Below are 19,650 nucleotides of genomic sequence, written 5' to 3'. Positions count from 1 at the left end.
TGATTATTCATGCTTGTGCTTGAATTAGTGACTGTGCAGTTTCTCGAACTCTGCAGAGAGCCATGCTGTATTTTTATATAAAGTACAGCTCATATAATTTGGCTCATAAAGTCTCACCATAATTTTTATCCCGAGGCCAAAGCATCAGCTCAACTCATCCTCCTCTAAGAAAGCAGATCCAGGGACAGGAGCATGCATACGTTCAACCTACATGCATGCAATATGATTTTTGTCCAGCTGTTTCCAGGATGTAGCCCAGACATATTCTCGGGTTTTGGGTTACCCACAGCAGAAACGGGGGGTGCATACACAAATGCAAGAATGTCAAAGTAGAGAAGAGATTGTGCACTCATTACAACAGGATGATTCATGGTTGTCACATTAGTAGAAAGGTTTTTGCGGCGTACCATGATATAAAAATCATTTCCTTACAAAATGAGCAAAGTGTGAGTTTTGCAATGTCACCAGCGTTATGAAGAAATTCTGGAGAGAAATTCTTTCACAATATGGTCACCGGATCACACATCCCACATTCTCTCTGACGTTGTGAAAGTGTTCGTTTCAACATTTAGGTGAAGTTTCTGCAATGCTCGAGAATGTTAATCATTACTTAAGGCCCGAAGATCACTTAAAACCATCAGTTTGCCATCAGAGTCGGTGTGACTGACAAAAATCATTCAAACATACCAGAATTTTAGTCTGGAAGTAATAAGCTGTCAGTAGAAATTGATCTATTTATTCTTAAATAGTCTCAAAAAAGTTTTTGACATTAGTAATTTCATAACCCAGATCTTTAGATTGTCACAAAAAGTCTGAATTTACAAAAGTAAGAGAGGTTTTGCAGGATTGGTCAATACTGAGAGCTCACATATGCAATTTGTACAAGCTGGCCACTTTATTCAGAACTGCAGGTGATTTCAGCAAAGGTGCTGAAAACATTTTGGTCCGTGATGACATGATAGCGTCACACAGCTGCTGCAGATTTGTTGGCTGTGAATCTCCCGTTTCACCACATCCCAGAGGTCTGTTTGACTACAGTGAATTCACTCTCATGTTCAAGAAACCGGTTTGAGATGATCTGAACTTTGCGACATGGTGTGTTATCCTGCTGGAAGCATCTTATCAGCTCGAAGCGATCTGACCTCTGACATCAGCAGGGCATTTTCACCCAGAGAAGTGCCTCTCACTGGATATTTCCCTTTTTCAGACCATTCTCTGTAAACCCTAGAGATGGTTGAGTGGGAAAATCCCACACAACCATTACTAGATCAGACGTACTCAGACCAGCCCGTCTGGCACCAACCATGACACATCTAAATTAGCCAAAATCACTTAAATCACTTTTCTTCCCCATTTTCATGCTCGCTTTGAACTTCAGCAGATTGTCTCTACAATGTCAATATCCCCAAATGCACTCAGTTGCTGCCACGTGATCGGCTGATTAGATGTTTGTGTTAAAAAACAGCTGAGCTACTCTACCTGAGAAAGAGTGTATATAGAAAAAGCACAGTGAAAAATATAAATGGATATATGTTTATGTGCCCTGGTGTTTTTGGGGGGTATTTAGGATATGTCAAATTAAAACAGGGTTCTGTGAATGTATTTCTATAACAAATAAATTCATTGGCAAAATGCTCCTAATGTGTTTACTGATAATGCTGCTTCCATGCTTCTGACGTACAGACACTATTAATAAGCCTTCTCTGTGAGCTTATAATTAATGAAGAGTGATAGAACAACTAATACAACAATTAAGACCTTTTCTCTTCTCCACGTCTATTCTCAGACAAACAGCTGATACTTCCAGTTAACATCCAGAGGCTATGGCAAACCGCAATTATTATTGGATGCATTTGTGCATCAAAGTCAGCCAAAGAGACATACCAACAATCCACATGGCATACTCGCAGGGAAGGAAAGCACAGTGTTTCCAGGATTAACTGTTGACTTTGAATGTACTGTTTGCACTGCTGGTTGAGACAGTCTAAATAAGAAGTTGAACAGTATTCAATGAAATCTGAAAACAAATCTCAATTTAACTGCTGCACACTGGTTTCTTGCCCCACCTTTCAATAACTACAGAAGCTTCAGTGATCTAAAAGCGTTGATGTTTTTGGCTAAGAGATTTCACGATAAAAAGATTTATCACTAAAAATCCCCACACAACATTTTGGGTTTATTTCAAGCTTTGATTTGCTATGAAATAATTCCACAGGGATTGTAATCGTGTCTGAGATTACAATCGTGTCTCTGCTCTGTGGAACAAGGATAAAAAAAAACAAGAAACAAGAAAAACCCCACTCTGCCATTTCATAATTATGTAAAGAGTTCGAAGCTTCAAAAACAGAAAGAAAGAGGAACAGTAGTTAATAAATGACTTATTAACGTATAGTTGGCATGCTATATAAAAGTACCTCAATATAAACTGCTCTCTAGTGCTCAAGTGTAACAAGTGTAACAGGTCAGATTAATTCCCAACAGAGTTGAATGCGAATAAAAAAACAAAAAAAAACTGAAGCTCAAAGATGTAAGACGACCCTTCATCCCGAGGCTTTTCAAGTGCTGCCACCCAATCCCTCGTACTGCAATAAAAAAGGTCAGAGGTCACTTAAAGAAATGAAAGAGATCAATCATATCAGAGGAGTTTACAGTTCCCATGCTTCCCAAGAGTCACACAAACTTACAAAGTTTTTATGTTTAGGCTACAAATATTGGTTTCTTGAAAAGTGTGTTCTGTTTTGTCTTGGTTTCTGGCTGTCTCACAGCTCAAACACCTTCCAGCGCTGACTTATTCATACCGTTTTCACATGAAGTCACAAAAATATGAGCAATTCTACCAAAGCCTAAAATGATTTTTTCCAGAAAAACATTTGTTTTATTACAAATGTATTAATCTGTTGTGACTGCTGCAAGCATGTGTGAATAAAACAGGCCTATTTTACAAAGTAAGATATCGTTTCTGTGAAAAAAAAAGAATGCAGTTTAGGAAGGAAACGCAGCTTCTTGTTTATTTCCTGTGGTAAACGAGTGTTACGTGTCACAGCTTATCAAGTTAAATTATCCACATTTTTTCCACCCACTTTTTGCCCACATGTCATATTTTTGCACGTATCATATAGCGAATACATCAGTTAACCATCTTTTATGCATGTTGAAAGAATTGGAAACTACCGGGTTACTTTTTAATACCAATACGGTCAGTAGAGGTATCAGCACAAACCCTTTAAGGACAAACAGCTAATCTTTTCTCACCGCTTAATGAAAAGTGGTTTGCTCACTTCAGGATGTCTTCAGTCTGCCCCAGGGACAGTTTTATGTTTATAACACTAAAGTAATTAAGGCCTGAGCTAGATAGAGGTAGTGAACAAGAACTGCAAAGCTTAAAAACAGCATGGGTGTGAGTTTAGACAGCCAGGCTGCACAGTGACTCAGTGTTACCCGTGTGAAATAGTAACCCTGCTTTAACAAAAATAAGACACGATGACAACAGGTCATTAAGTGGTAGCAGTGAGCTAACCTGAGAGGGCACGCAGGCTCTGTGTATGTGTGTTTATATGTGTCTCCAAGTCAGGAGTGTGTTGTCAGGACCAGGTGTGTGCAGCTGTCCGTCTGATCTGGACTTCAAAGCCCATAAGAGCAGCAGTAGGTGGTTATAGTTGGAGGAGAGCTGACTCCTCAAACGCTGTTCTAACTGAGGTGATCTTTAAACTGCCTGATATGAATGGATTTGCCCCGCAGCCAAATATAGAGCTATACATCAGGGTACATCATCACTATCCCATGAAATGCTTCATTGCACATCTGCAGATGAGGCCAATGCTGAGTTATGAGGCCTTCTGCGTGGCATAGCTGAAGGTGTGTTTCTTATAAACCCAAGATGTGATAAAAATAAAACATAAAAAGTTGCAAGAATCTTTGAAAATGTGCACGTTTGAGCTTTCTAACATTAATCCACCAGTAGAAGTTGTGAAATCACTTTAATTACAGACTTATTTTCCAAAAGGGAAAAAAAAAGCATTCTTGTTTGAGGGAAAATGTTGACAGAAAGTTGTATTGTATCCTGTTCTGATACGCCGAGCCTGAACAAAGCCGAATATCTGCTTCCTTCCCTTCGCTTCTCACAGTAAACACAAGTTAAACCGCTCGCTCTGGAAACAAAAACTGTTGATATTAAGATATCATTCAACAAGGCTGGATTGCAGAACGTTTCTTTGCTGGAGCTACATTATACAAACAATCATTTGCTGCTACTCAGGAGCACACACAAAATGGTCCCGATGACAACAGCACAAAGTCCTGGGAGCTTTCTCCACCAGTAACAGGCCCCCACCCTCACCATCGCTGGTTTGCTATATTGACCCAGGTAATGGTGATAATGGATGTTATTCCCATCAATAGGAAGATCAAACAGTAAAAGGAAACCTTTTGCTTCAACAATTCAGGTTCCCAAGTGCACAGCTTCAACCCATTATATTGCTCAGCGGGGAAATACTGCACCGGATCAACACAGGATCCGTAGAAACACTTGAAAACAAAACATTTCTGACTCTTACACCAAGCACTACATGTTACTACTAACACTGCCTGAAAGCCAAAGTATTACAAGTTTTTGCTCAACAGCTGTGGCCACAAATGGAAACTGCTGTCTGAGTTACTCTACAAGGTAGCGCAAGATTTCTATATATTTTTACTTCTGCGTTTCAAACGAAAGTAAAAAAAAACAGGAACCAAAAAACCCACCGTCGTGGTAAAATGCAGTGAAGCATTAAGAAAAAGTCCTAAAGGTGTGAGATAGACAGTCATGTTTATCAGCTACTGCTTACACCCCAACAAATATCACAGAAGAATCAAAGGTGGATGCTTTTTGTTTCTTGAACTTTGCATAAAAATAACTCAAGGGTTCAGCTAAAGAACAGTAAAGATGAATACACGCCATGATTCAACAACATTAGGTTTATCGGACTCTAACATCGTTGTGGAAGAATTTTTAATCATTCTTCTTTAGTTCATTGAGGTTTTGGGGGCTTTCTTTTATGCACAGCTCCCATCACAGCATTTGGCCATCGCAGCACCTTCAGTCTTTTCTTTTTCAGCCAGAATGTTGTAGATCTTTGTTCTGTTGCATGAACCAATGTCAGCCAAACTTTGGACTCTGATGGACAGATGGTCTTATATTTGACTCTAGAAGACTGTAGTATACAGAGGGATTTATAATCCACTCAATGACTGTAAGGTTGCCAGGTCCTTTGGCTGCTAAACAATTCCAAACCATCACCCCTCCACCACTGTGCTTGACAGTTGGTATGAGTTGTTTGAGCTGATATGCCGTGTCTAGTATTTACAAAACATGGCGCTGTGCATCATGATCAAACTTTGGCCTTGTGTGTCCAAACTGCATTGTTCCAGAAGTCTTGTGGTTCGTTCAGATGCAACTTTTCAGCCATCCTGTCATCTTCTTATTAGAGAGAAGAGACGGTCTTCTAGCAACTCTTCCAAACAAGCCATACTTGTTCAGCCTTTTTCTAACTGTACTGTCATGAACTTCATTTGATCATTTGGCATGCTAACTGAGGCCTTTAGAGTCTAAAATGTAGCTCTTGGGGGTTTGTTGCAATTTCTCTGAGCATTGCATGTTCTGGTCTTTGAAGCAATTCAATTTTATTTTATTTATATAGCACCAAATGACAGTTGTCTCAAGGCGCATTATATTATAAGGTAAAGACCCTTAAAATGATACAAACAAAACCTAGAAAACCCCAACAATGACACGACCCCCTATGAGGGAGCACTTTGGCGACAGTAGGAAGGAAAAACTCCCGTTTAACAGGAAGTAATCCTCAGCAGAATATTCCAGCGGATATTATATATAATGTCTAACTATAAAATCTCCCTGTGCATTAATACTCTGAAAACTAATATTCATTTTAAAGATACTGTTTGCATGATTTCTTTTTCAGGCTCTAGATTGTTTTTCACTCTTGCTAACAGCCATAAGCTCAGCAGGATTAATGTTGTTTAATGTTGTTTAATATTGCACTCTCACCGCCCATATCAAGCACCAGCAGTGCATGGCTCCTTTGCTCTGGGGTGTCCTGATAAGCCTGTTGCATAGGAATAGTGCAGCTCAACACTCGAAATAAGACAGCATGTGCTTATGACAAACTTTCTCCAGGCAACAACCCTGATTTTTGGCCATAGTGATTCTTCCATCAGTCGTAATATATATGCCAAAATAAATTTCAAGATTATATGCGACACTGGTGTGCTTGAAATTATCTGGGGTGTTATATATTGCCAATATAGTATGTCAGAACTAAATTACTATAAATTACTAATAATGGCTGAGTCATTCAATGCTCAGTGGGAGCAAGGAACAGAAAACTATCCAGGTCCTCCGAACTGCACCATATGTCACAATACAATGCCTGTCCCTCTGCACAAACTGGCCATATGCACAGAAATGAAGCAATCACGGTCCTCGCAGAGAAGGCTGAATTTACAGACTTCCATTTCCAATGTGCTCCACTCTGCTGATGCTCTGCCAGATTACTGGGCCTCAATTTTCTATGCTGCGGTCAAGTCACAACAAGGGTGTTTATTGTACATGACCGGCTCTCTTCTACTGAAAAGCAGAAGTTGTTTTGAGCGCATGAAACTGAGGCACAGCGTCTCAGCTGCAGCAGAAAAGGATGACCTTTAAATGAGAGAGGTCTTCCTGCTGCATGAACTGGCTTGATTAGGTGATTTCACAGGAAACGAACTCTCTCCTTATCAAGAGTCAAAGATAAAATCCAGCAACAACTGCAACTTTTCTCTGATGTTATTGGATGGAGTTTTAGGACAGGCACTCATTCATCTCCATAAGCATATTCATTCAAACAAGACATTACTGTGTACTCAGCAACTCAAATGCATCAGATTATAACCTCTAAAGTAGGTCCTCTATGATTCAAGTTTAGTTTAGACTTCTTTGTTGAATCTGTGTAGACTATTTAAATCTGTTGCCTGACTGATAACTTCACACATTTCTAAGGCGGTGCAAAGCAAGCTATGGCATAGATTTCAGAGCGTTTCCAGTTACTTCCAAAAGGTGTAGATTTAACACTGAAACACAGATCGACTCTCACGACTGCGTCCTCGTGTAAAACGGGGATTTTCCACTTTCTTTCTTTAAAAAAACAAATCAATAAAAAAAATCTCTGTTTTGAAAAAGATTCACATGAAAAAGTGATATCAAGCTTGATTAAGAGCATGTTAGTGCAACCGGTGGCAATATGAGTTGTTAACCCTAATCATTCAAAAATGTCAGCCAATCAGAACCCTAGAAATATCACAGTCTGACATTAAAAAAAGAAGATAAAGGCGCACATCTTTTAAGTTGCAAGATCATGTCTTTGCTCTTCTCTCCACATGCAGAAACTGAGTTTCTAAAAATCTTTACCCTGGAAGGAGTTTTTTCAAAAGCTCAGTTTTCAGTTCCCTGAAATGCAATTTACACCTGCACAGTTTTTAAAATATTTACACTTAATATTTCATCATTGTTCAACAGAAAATATGAATATGCAAATAACTTAATTAGAAAATTGTTTACATATTGTAGTGATATTTGTACCTCTAGAGGCTAAAAGATAAGCAGATAAACAGAAGAAAAAAACAGAAAACAAAACTCACAGCTAGTTCTTGTTTACTACTTTCAAATCTGTCTTAAAAGCTTCCACAGTTTCTGAAAATCTCTCAGTTTCAAAATTCTGATGCATGTGCGCAAGCAGTTGACTAGCGATTAGCCACATTAGCTGTGCAACATGCTAAAGTAAGCCATTTCATGTTGTTATTGTGAAATTACCATAAAAAAGTCTTTATTTCCTTGGCTACTTGTAGTGTTAATTCTTATTTTTTGAAAGCTAGATTTACAACATTTCTACAGTATCTTCTTACAGTGAATCAGCTCTTTCTGACTTCATATGATCCAGTTCTTTACCATTATTTCAGTCAGTTAGCTAGTCAGTATTATGTGTGTGTCAGTGTTAAGTAAACAATTTGATCATATTATACACTATATGAACAAAAGTACTGGGTGACCTACACATTACACCTGCAGGAGCTGCTCGGCCATGGAAGTCGATGCCATGAAGCTCCCAGCACACACTTTTGTGCTGATGTTATGCTAGCATTCACAACTCTTACACATGACTCGCCCCAACCTTCAGCGACTCTGCTTTGCAACTTTGCATAGTCTGCCACTTCATGGCTGAGTTGCTGTCGTTCCTAAACATTTCCACTTTGCATTAATATCACTTACAGTTGATTGTGGATTATCTAGAAGGAAAAGAATTTCACAAATGGACTTGACAGTGGCATCCTATTACAGCACAACAGTTGAATTCAGTGAGCTCCTCAGAACGACCCATTCTTGCAGAAACATTTGTAACAGCAGACTGCATAGTTAGGCTCTTGATTTTATAGACCTGTGATAATGGGAAAACACCTGAAATCAAAGATTAAGAGGTGTGGCCAAAAGCATATTGTGCATCTCTCGTGCAGTACGTACATAAGTAAATAAAATATGGCCTACACGGCTAGTTTATTAATGCTTGGTCAAAAAGATATCTATGGTCTGCTTTTTTTTTCAATATTTTACGGTATTGTATAAAATAAATCCATGATTGTGATTAATAGTCAGGAATCAACAGTTATTTTTCACCATCCATGTTACTGTCAACAGATATCAGCACAATTTAATTGTATTGGAGCTGCCAGCACAGGCATGGCTCCTGGAGGTTTGTAAAGTCAGAGAGGTGCAAGTCCAGGAAACAGACTTTGTAAGGGCAGAGAGCTTGAAGCGATCACAAACAATGGGTGTGGAGTCAAACAGGAGGTCAGCACAATACAATGATGAGGTACCTACACATTACACCTGCAGGTCATTAGGTAAACGGTGTTCAAGGAAAGGTGAAAAGGGGTAGATGAGAGAGCAACACATTCCTAAAGGAGGGAAGTGAGAGGCTTGCAGAGAGGAAGGGTTCAGGGGAAAGCACACTTAGAGCTTTCTTGTACAAACAAACAAGTAAAAAACACAGGAATATCAGAAAGGTCTCTAAAACCTAAACCGTACTGTGGAAAGCCCAGATAGCTGCCCTTTCTCACTTCCAGAGACACCACATACAAATGTACACTTTCATGCTCTCTAAAAATAGCATTCATCAGCACCTCCCTGTGGGTCTCACAACTTTTTACAGTTCTCTCACACAACTGATCCAAAATAAATCCGATTGACAATAAGTACGCAATCCCTTTGACATGCAAATGTCAAATTATAAACCAGTGTGGTGAGAGCTGTATCTCATACTAGGGATATATTTGACTTCTTGTTTCTGTGTGAGAAACAGCCGAGCCATTCACCACTGCCAGGGAGGCACTGGGCCACTCGATCACTGCTGGGAACAGACAAGAGCTGACAGAAAGCAGACAGAGAGCCACCTCACTGCAACTGCACCTCTAAAAATACATGAAGCAAGCAGCATTTCATACTAACCACAGCTTCATGCATGATATAAATCATGATCTCTCATTATAAGAATAGATTTTTATTCACTGTATAGGTGTGACAAGAGTGTCATGTTCATTCACAGCAAGAGCACAAAGTCAGTGTTTGTGCTCACCATTCACCCACATACATACATACATGTATACACATGAATTTAAACATATATTAACAGGAAAATCAGTTCACCTACATATTGCACCATTATAGCCGTGCAGCTGTGCTAAAATGCATTTTCTGTATGGACTTTCAAAAGATGAGGGATGTGAAACTTTTCAACCAGGTTACAACAACTCAAGTGTGTGAAGGACTTATTACTTTTAGCCAAATGTAATGTAAGCAAAAAGAAGGAGGCTGTGCAGCGTCACATCTCTGCAGCTGGAAGAAAAGGCGATATGAGGAGCCCTGCAAGAAAGTAAAGTTTCTGCGCTGCAACTTTTTCAGCTTCCTAAAATCTCTTTGGAAGGTTTCTCTGATGGATTTCCACAGAACACAAATTGCAGTTTAACAGCTGGTGCTTTACTGACAAACATCTTAGTTGAATTCCTTTCTGTCTTACATGAAAAAAAAAAAACACATTTGCATGTACGACAAATATCCCATACAGCTGTGATAACTATGCCTTGGTTCCTCACCTCCAAAAGCATGAAAGAGGAGCAGTAGTCCCACGAGCAGAGGGGCAGTGTCCGGTAAAGCCATGACTATCGGTCGGTGCTGCAGATGTCCGCGCTGAGGTGTGTGTGCGTGTGTGCGTGTGTGCGTGAAAGGAGTCTGACAGGAACTGGTCCTCCTGGAAAACTGTACAGAGTGAAAGAGAGGAGTGGCGGCGCAGCGTGGAGAGGCAAATGATGCAGAAAGGGGCAGAGACACGCTGTAAAGAAAGTCCTTCCGCACAAGTCATCCGAGAGCTGCTCTGAAAGGCATCACGTTTTATTATTTATTGTTTCATTTTCTTTAAATCACTCTGTCTCGGTCATTTCTTTACTCATTTAGTTTGATAAATACACTCGAGATCCGAGCTCCAGCTCCAGTGAGCTGTTGGTTATTTTTTGCAGCGGGCAAATAAAAGGGAGGACCTTCAGAGAGTGGAGCAGCAAGCGGAGGAAGAGGTCTGGAGTTAAATAGTGTGAAGTTATAATTTACAACTATTTTGTCGTTGCCAAGACTCAAATTTGATACATTTCCTCACCAAGCGTGTCATAACTTATGTTTTCTCAATAGGGGACCGTGACTAGTGGAGGATAATTTAGCGTGGAAATTGATGTGAGAAGGTGTGGCAGTTGTCCCGCCGTTTGAATTCAGGTCATGTGGTGCGTTTTTTGGCTTGGTGATCATTTCAGATTGACATCAGGGCTGTTTGCAGTGTTGTGCTGAGATAATAAAGAAGATACTGGTGGAGCTGAGTGTGGAGGCAGGAGCAGAGAGAAGGATGAAAAGCCTAGAAATATGGTATCTAATCAGATTCTTACTCTGGATGGCATTACCTTGGCCTCCAGTAACGCTGTGAGGAACCTTGGAGTCATTTTTGACCAGGACATGTCCTTCAACGCACATATTAAACAAATATGTAAGACTGCTTTTCTCCATTTGCGCAACATCTCTAAAGTTAGAAATATCCTGTCCCAGAGTGACGCTGAAAAACTAGTTCATGCATTTATTACTTCCAGGCTGGACTACTGTAATTCATTATTATCAGGATGTCCAAAAAACTAGCTGAAAAGCCTTCAGCTAATCCAAAATGCTGCAGCAAGAGTCCTGACAGGGACTAGAAAGAGAGAGCATATTTCTCCTGTATTGGCTTCCTGTTAAATCCGGAATTGAATTCAAAATCCTGCTCCTCACATACAAGGTCTTAAATAATCAGGCCCCATCCTATCTTAATGACCTTGTAGTGCCATATCACCCTATTAGAGCACTTCGCTCTCGCTCTGCAGGCCTACTTGTTGTTCCTAGAGTATTTAAAAGCAGAATGGGAGGGAGAGCCTTCAGTTTTCAGGCCCCTCTTCTGTGGAACCAGCTTCCAGTTTGGATTCGGGAGACAGACACTATCTCTACTTTTAAGATTAGGCTTAAAACTTTCCTTTTTGCTAAAGCATATAGTTAGGGCTGGACCAGGTGACCCTGAATCCTCCCTTAGTTATGCTGCAAAACACATAGGCTGCCGGGGAACTCCCATGATGCATTGCGTTTTTCCTTTTCAGTCCCCTTTTTTGTCACTCACTATGTGTTAATAGACCTCTCTGCATTAAATCATATCTGTTATTAACCTCTGTCTCTCTTCCACAGCATGTCTTTATCCTGTTTTCCTTCTCTCACCCCAACCGGTGGCAGCAGATGGCCCCGCCCCTCCCTGAGCCTGGTTCTGCCGGAGATTTCTTCCTCTTAAAAGGGAGTTTTTCCTTCCCACTGTTGCCAAAGTGCTTGCTCATAGGGGGTCATATGATTGTTGGGTTTTTCTCTATATGTATTATTGTAGGGTCTACCTTACAATATAAAGCGCCTTGAGGCGACTGCTGTTATGATTTGGTGCTGTATAAATGAAATTTAATTGAATATTGAACTTGAATTAAAGATGAGCAGAGATTCATCAACATACATAAAACCCCAGAGTCTATAAATTGTTTAAAAAAAAAACACCCAAAAACAAAGGAATAATATTCTTCAACCTAAAATCAGCTACAGCGCATGTTATCATTAAAAGATTGTGTGCCATTTACAAGACCAAAAATCAATTCTGGATGCCCGTGATCTTCAGGTTCTCAGATGGTACTGCATTAAAAACAGACAAGTTCGAAATAACCGCGCAGTCACTTCCAGACATTATTGTCTGTAAGCACAGTTCACCGTGGCATCCGCAACTGCAGGTTAAATCTCCATCATGCAAACAAGAAACAGCGTGTGAACGTGATCCTAAACGTGATCCTAAACATTTAGAATGGACTGAGAGAAAGTGGAAAGCTGTTCTGTGGTCAGAAGAATTGAAATTTGAAATTCCTTTTTGGAAGTCTTGGACGCCACATCCTCTGGACCAAAACTGAGAGTATCATGGAAACGATACGAGGTGAAATATTTGGACTGTATGCAGGCATTTCAGTGTCGTGATTTTGGTATTTGGAGCATTCGCCAAACTGACCACAGTCAAAAAAAGGTTCTCAGAGTAACCGAGGGCAGCAGTGAACTAACAACTGGCAAGTTATCATGTGGCTTTGGCCTGATTAAAATGATACAAGATAGTTTAGGAATTTAGCCCAACCAGATTGTCCCAGACGTAAGCGTTGGACGGCTCATGTGTGTAAAAACTTTGACTTCTGAGTGGGTTTCGGGTCATTTTTGAGGCATTTCAGTGACTCTTGTTATGCTACAGCATCTGTTTTCAAAAAGTAGAGGAACATTTTTGTTCAGGATTGAATAAATGTGGTTATTTAAGTAGTTGGAAGTTGAAAGTTTCCATTATTGTGGTTTTCAAATTACTTCACATAGCTTAGCCATTTCAGGACTACAGTGTCTGAATGTTTATTGGTCAACATCCAGTTTGTTTGTACAAATTCAGCTCTAATAATGCTGAAACAACAGTAGCTGATGTTTTTATTCCATCCATCCATTTTCCTTACCACATTTCAAATTTAAGAACTCAGGGGGGTTGAACTGGTTCCAAGTATACCCTGCACGTATCGCCAGTTACACCAGCCACTCACATCCACACTAAAGGCCCATACAGAAACATAAATTAACCTAACATCCTGGTCTTTGGACTGTGGGAGGTCTGGGGCGAAAACAAAAACAGCATGAAGTTGCTGTAACTGTTGTGATTTGGTCTCGGATCATGGCTGAACACATTCTGCAGTCCGCTCGATCCGTGCTGGAAAATTTCAAACATCTCAAATCTCCAGTTCGACGGAGACCTAATCTTTGAACGTCACATCATGAACTAAACACATGTCACGTTTTCTTTTATTATTTTGGAAATATTTTACAAATACGCTCTAGTTTAACGTTTAAAGACACTGCAACTTCTTTGTGCTTGCCTTCACAAAAACTCTTAAGCGACTGCAGACTGTAGAGATGTGAGCTGCCAGGCTTTTAGCTGGACTAACGAGGCAGGATCACATCACTCTCGTTTTGGCATTTGTACCCCGGGATTTTTTTTTGAATTGATTTTAAGCTTTTATTGATTTCTTTTAATGGCTCTGCTCTCAGCTACATCTCTGAACTCTTAGCACCATATGCACCTTATGCACCAGTATGTGCCTCGAGGTCTTTTCTCTGTTACAGGTGCCTGGATGAAACTAATACAGAACAGACAGGACATGAGGCTGTTGGAAGAACCTGCTGGACTAAAGTCAGGCTTGCGGAGTCGGCCACTTCCAAGTCAGGTCTTACAACCTACGTTCAGGTGAAGGATTTTCATGATGTTATACGAGTTTTTAATGGGGTTTGACCTGTCACTTTTACTACTAGTGCCTTATTACTTTGATATCACACAGTATTAAAATTACAAGGCTGTGCCAAGTTATGAACCCTAACAGAACAATGGACAATGTAAACAGACAGAAAACAAAGAACACAAAATATGTCCTTAAATGTTTAAGGCCCCCCCAAAATGATAGAAAACTAATTGTCTTCGCCCTCCAGAGCAGCCAAAATAAAAATATTGTTCCAGTTAATCCTGGTGTTTGATATGGAAGTGAACACCTGATTAACAGATCACTGTTTGTTTCAGCACTTTCCAAGACTGGCGTTTAATTTTAGTATTATTTGATCCCGTGTGAACTATCACGGTCCTTGCAGCTGGAGACCGATCAAAGGATGGTGCGACATGTCGTGCACACTGATCTCTGTAACCTTTGCTGCTGGTGTCTGCCAGCTGTTACTTCTGCCAAGCAGATTCCCTCTGACTGCAGATCAGAGCCACCTCGAAAAAGCTCCTGACACACTGCAGCACACTGAGAATCCTCCCATTCCCAGAAGGATGGTGCAGTCGCACCAAACCACATTATTGTTGTTTGATATGACCTGAAAAGAGGAAATGAAGCCATTGTCCAGCACAAAACTGACTTTAAGTGATTTATTGAATTCTGGTTGGACCGGAACATTTTGTCAAGGTTGTGTTCATGGCCTCACAAAATTGGGATTTGTTTTCCTGTGTTCTCGGCCATGTCTGCGATCTATTTCGAGCTGCCTTCGTGTTTTATTTGTTTTTATTTGGTGGCATCTAAATAAAGAGGTCGTGAGAGAGCTTAGGGTAACTTTGCCTCAATGAAAAAATTCTCAGATAAGGTTTTCGGGAACAATTGACCTCAGAAAAGTCCCTTCCACTGCAGTTTTTCACATTTTGTGAAGACTGCGTTCTGCGTCTTTAACACTTTAAGGTAAAGCACATCACAGATTAAAGATTTTTACGTCACAGTTCAACATCTCTCGCTCTCCGTGTAAGATCCTAATGTTGTGTCAGCTTCGTCTTGTGTTGTGAGAAGCTCAGCACAACATCCTGTCAGACGTGTCTTATTGCCACCACAGAGCAGGAAACAATTGTAATTGTTTGACCAACTATATATGCTTTATAGCATGTTTCTTAATATTTTTTCTGCAACATAAGGATTTTATCAGAGTGTCAAATCTGCTATTATCTACTCAAAGCGATTCTTAAAAAGTAATTACCAGCCAGGGTTCAGGGTTATACATTAATGTAAAGGAGGATGCAAACTGCAGTGTTGATGCTTTCATTTCCTTTAGAGTGAGGCACAATCCTTGTGGTTTGCACTGATAACGGAGAACTAACTGTTCTCAAAGCAGCTATATTGTTTTTCCAGTCAAGGTCATTAAGACTGAATCTTTAAGGCTGCCAACATGGGTGTGCCACAAAGAGTGTGAGTACAGTATAAGAGATAAACATAGAAACATTGGGAAAACCCTTTTTTCCAACAACCTCTTAAAATTCCTTGTGGACAAATTTCAAGAATGTCCCCTCTTCACCCTTTATTTAATACATCCTGGACAGGGCGTTTGGGAATATCAGGGGGCCACTGGGTTTGGGAATGAGGCAAACAGAAGGAGAAAAAAAAAAGCACACCCCTTCCCCCACACATTTCTCAGCACTGAAAAGCCCCGAAAGAGTTTATAAGGTCATTTTTCAGAGTTGCTGGCAGGGGAAAAACCTCCAGCTAGTAACTGTTAGATGATGCTAATTAACCGTTAACACATCTCCAGTTGATTTTTGTGTTAATAAATACGTAAAATTGACAGACGGCGTGTGTTATCGTGTGATTTGTGAGTAATGATTTACAAAGCGGCCATCTGGTGCCCTTTATTTCTAAAAACATAATTAACCCTCTGTGGTCTTGTTAAAAATGTTTTAAATGCTCAACACAGAAAGTCATAGAGCTGTTTTTATTTATTTTTTTAAGATAAAGGGAGACAGAGAGAGTTCGTGTGAAAACAGTGTTAAATGGTTAATATATCAGACAAGCTAAATGTTGAATTACAGTATAATAATGTGACACAGAAACAACACAGAGCTGAGGTTTATGGCAGAATTTTGCAGAAAATATTTATTAAAAAAAAAAAAAAAAAAAAAAGACAAAGGATGAACTGAAGCTCTGCCATCACGTAATGTCGCATACTGCTGTTTCTGATGTCATTTTAAAAAAAAAAAAAAAAAAAAAAAAAAAAGAATTTTGCAGCAACAAAGATTTTGAGAAAATTATTTTAAGACCTGGGAAAAGATTTAAAAACTTCATGGGACATATTGGGAAGTATTTTAAGTGTTTCTTTTAATTGTCTTTGTGCAAGTTTTATGCCCTGGGCATCACTAAAGTTTATTTAGTTCATGCTTGAAAAAATAGCCCAAATAAGTGCTCAGATGCCTGCCAAGTGGCAAGACTTGAACAATGACTTTGGCGTAACCTCCACAGAAGAAAAGCTTGCCTGGTTTTTACTGTCTTGTGTTTGTTTAAATGTTAAAATGTATAAATCTGTGGTCTTTAGAGATGCTGGCAGGTGAAGTTTGGTCTTGGTAACCTGGCTGTTTTCATATACTAAGGGTGAGTTTAAGGTGACCAGCAACTACCGAGTTCTTTTAGGGTGGAATATTTTCTTACATGTTACTCAGAGCATCTGCTTTGCACCTGCACGTACAGAGAAAGAAAGCTGTGTTATTCAAAAATAAAAAAACAGAATAAAACGTATTTACAAAAATGTCAAAACTACTTCTCCTTCGTAGACATATAAGATGCTTTATCGCTTTATCTTTAAAAGGTAGAAGCAGTTGATCCCCAACTTTATCTAATGCTTAATTCTACCCTTGATCCTGGCTTGTGAAGACTCCCTGTTCTCACACACTGACTTGAGCGTGCCCTTACCATGCACCCCTGTGGGCCATTCCTCAGTGATGGATGATCACTTTTGTACAGAGAGATGTGCTGCTGGGCTAAGACGACCACAGAGGAAGGAAAGAGAGGAAAAAGAGTCACTCTTTCCGAAGGCCACACTCAAGAGCAAGTTGTTTTGGGGGTTGTCTGCCCAACATGAGAGACAACTATTGTCAGTTACTCCAGTGGACGGGAAGGGGGGCTTTTCGGCAGCGGCTGGTATGGCGAGGGGGCTTGGGGAAGGAGTGGGAGAGCAATCTGAATTTCTTCTAAACACCGTCACAACAACAGGGATTGTGACAAAGAGCCACTTTCATAACCACACGGGCCAAGAACTGAGCATTGCTTCACCATGGTGATTATATGTAATGGTGGCATTAATCATAATGAATCCACCCACCGCTGACATGTTTCTTCAGTGTTCAGGCCTGGTGTTTCACATCTTCTGATTCGAAGCGAAGGCACATAAATTCAGTTTGTTGCTTCATAGAGTAATTTGAAATGAAAATGAGGATAAAAGAAGCATCTTACACACTAATCAAAAGATTCAATAGTGTAGTGTTTTACACATTTGCTTAACAAGGTCTACCAAAATCTACCAAAATCAAACATGCAGAGCTACCGGCTGTGGTGACCACAGCTCTGTCAGGGTACAGCTGACAATAGTCTTTCACCAATACTAAACAGCTGATTCACTGCGTAAAGAGAAACAAGCCTATGGACACCCTTTTCATCGTTTCTGTTCTTCTTTGTGTAGTAATCCCATAAAACTGTGATGTAATGCTGGATGCAGCTTTAATCACAAAGAAGATCCCATCACAGAGGTGCACCTTTTAATCACATTTCAGTTACTCAGAAGAAAAAACTCCACACATTGGTTATTTACAGCTTTGGAGAATCCACTGAGTTCTTTGCTCTTCTTTGTTTCTGCTGATGTCAGTCACTTTTCCGTCAGTGCAGAATGTAGTATTTTCCAGTTGAGGTTTAATTTTGGGGCATGTGGTACCCCTCATCTGTCTTAATGTCAGTTAACACCTAATCTGTCCTTTGCTCTGACACAGAAACCTCTCACAGTCGGAGAGCGTTTTTGTGAAGCAGCTACGTTTCGTACATTTTGTACTGCGAGCTTTTTCCTATCAGATCTGGCTGTGTAAGTTGAATGGACTGAAACACTGAAACATTTCAAAAATCTTTTAATCAATTCCTGATACCTACACAGAGAAAGAGTCAGATTAAACAGGATTTCTGTTCTTAGTTGCAGAGGTGTTTAAAAGTATTAGACCATCTGGGTGAGGTAGGAGTGATTTTAAAAAAAACGTATTTGATGCTTGACTCGATGATTAAAGTGATGACTAATAAAAAGTTTTTTTTTTTAAAGACTAGCTGTATGATTTCACGCAGGATCTTAGTGAGTGATGAGTCATGAAGAAGGAAGCTGCTACTGCTGCCTACAAACTGATGGACATCCTGCAGATGTGCAGAAGAGACCCTGAAAAGATGTGACTGAAAGACCGCTGAAGGACCTCTTGGTCATCCCAGTCACGTCTCTGTGAGTCACATAAGAAACATTCCTGCCATCTCTTTTGTCTCACCTTCTTTTGCAGTTTTCCCTCACTGCCTCTTTCGCCCATTGAATGAGCTGCAGAGGCAGCAGGCCTGAGGCAGAGGGTTACAGAGGAATGTGGGGTCCTGCTTTGGGTCTCGACCAGTCTGCACTCCAGTGATTTCTACTGTTTGGAGTTTGTGTTTTCCCAGAGAAGTCTTAAATCCACCGCCTACCCCCTGTGCTCTGTGTAAAACACACACATACACACAAACAGATGTAATCTAAATGTAAATTGATGTGAGTGTAGTGCACTGGCCAGCTGCCAAAGACATCAGTGAATCTCAAAATAAACCACAGAATCTGGGAACATAAAAGTTGAAGTCAAAGCTACAACAGCACATTTCAAAACTGTGGAGAAAGTGATGTAGTTTGCCTCCTAAAATGAACCTCAGTGGATCAGGTCTGTAAAATGCAGAAATCTGAACTTTGGAAATCAATTTAAATCTCATAGTTTAAAACTAAGCACAGGAATCTGAATGAATTGCACAAGGCTATATTTACACCCCAGTATCGTTTTTTTTGTTTTGTTTTTTTAAACCCCAGATGCTCTCCACACAGCTGTTGAAGCATCAGGGAGCAGGATAGCAAAAAGTACCTTAGGGTGGTCGGCTGCTCAACACCAGAGAAAGCTTGTGGTGGACTTCAGGAGGTCCAGGATTAACGCTACTACTCTGTCCATTAGGGGAGATGTGTGGCGATGGTACAGCAGTGAAAATACCTGAGAGTTCACTTGGATGAATCACTACGCAGGAGCAGAAAAAAGGCAGCTTCTGTTGATGTTTTACGACAGTGTGGTCACCAGAGTGATTATGCTGCGGTCTGCTGGGGTAAACTATGTGAACAAGTGTTACAAATTAGTCCATTGTTGGTATAATTAAAAGGATTCTATTTCTCATTCATTCGCATACTAGATGATTCTGCAGTCATAACTTCCATTCAGCAAGTAGCATCTCATCTATTTGATGTAGGTGGGAGGCAGACAGAGGTTGGATTGATGGTTAGCAAACTGCACATCATCCACACATGACTTTTTGTAATTTCACTAAACAAAGAAAAGCTAAACACTTTGGAAGGCATGCTCAAAGCTGGGTGCTAGGTTCTGTTATGCCTTTGACAAACATTGAAATGATGTACTT

The 19,650-nt window shown here is 40.1% G+C and overlaps 1 protein-coding gene across 7 annotated transcripts in view; it reads right to left on the bottom strand.

Annotated features, from left to right (window-relative positions):
- Window positions 1–10,469, bottom strand: part of mcamb (melanoma cell adhesion molecule b) — a 44,026-nt gene extending 33,557 nt beyond the window's left edge. For 2 of the 7 annotated variants that reach the window (XM_085430037.1, XM_085430041.1), the window contains exon 1: window positions 10,177–10,466. In XM_085430037.1, the coding sequence (XP_085286163.1) occupies window positions 10,177–10,240 (64 nt within the window). In that variant the 5' untranslated portion in view covers window positions 10,241–10,466. Of the gene's footprint in view, window positions 1–10,176 lie in introns of all 7 variants that reach the window. The other 5 variants (XM_085430042.1, XM_085430043.1, XM_085430036.1 and 2 more) reach the window with 4 other exon arrangements.
- Window positions 10,470–19,650: the final 9,181 nt, after the last annotated feature.

This window comes from Copadichromis virginalis, linkage group LG14, assembly GCF_057382275.1.
Source record: "Copadichromis virginalis isolate Kocher_CV1m ecotype Utaka linkage group LG14, C_Virginalis_male_GT1.1, whole genome shotgun sequence".
In the NCBI taxonomy this organism is placed as follows: Eukaryota; Metazoa; Chordata; class Actinopteri; order Cichliformes; family Cichlidae; genus Copadichromis; species Copadichromis virginalis.
Note: the sequence above shows the minus strand (reverse complement) of the source record. Positions and strands in the feature narration are given on the sequence as shown.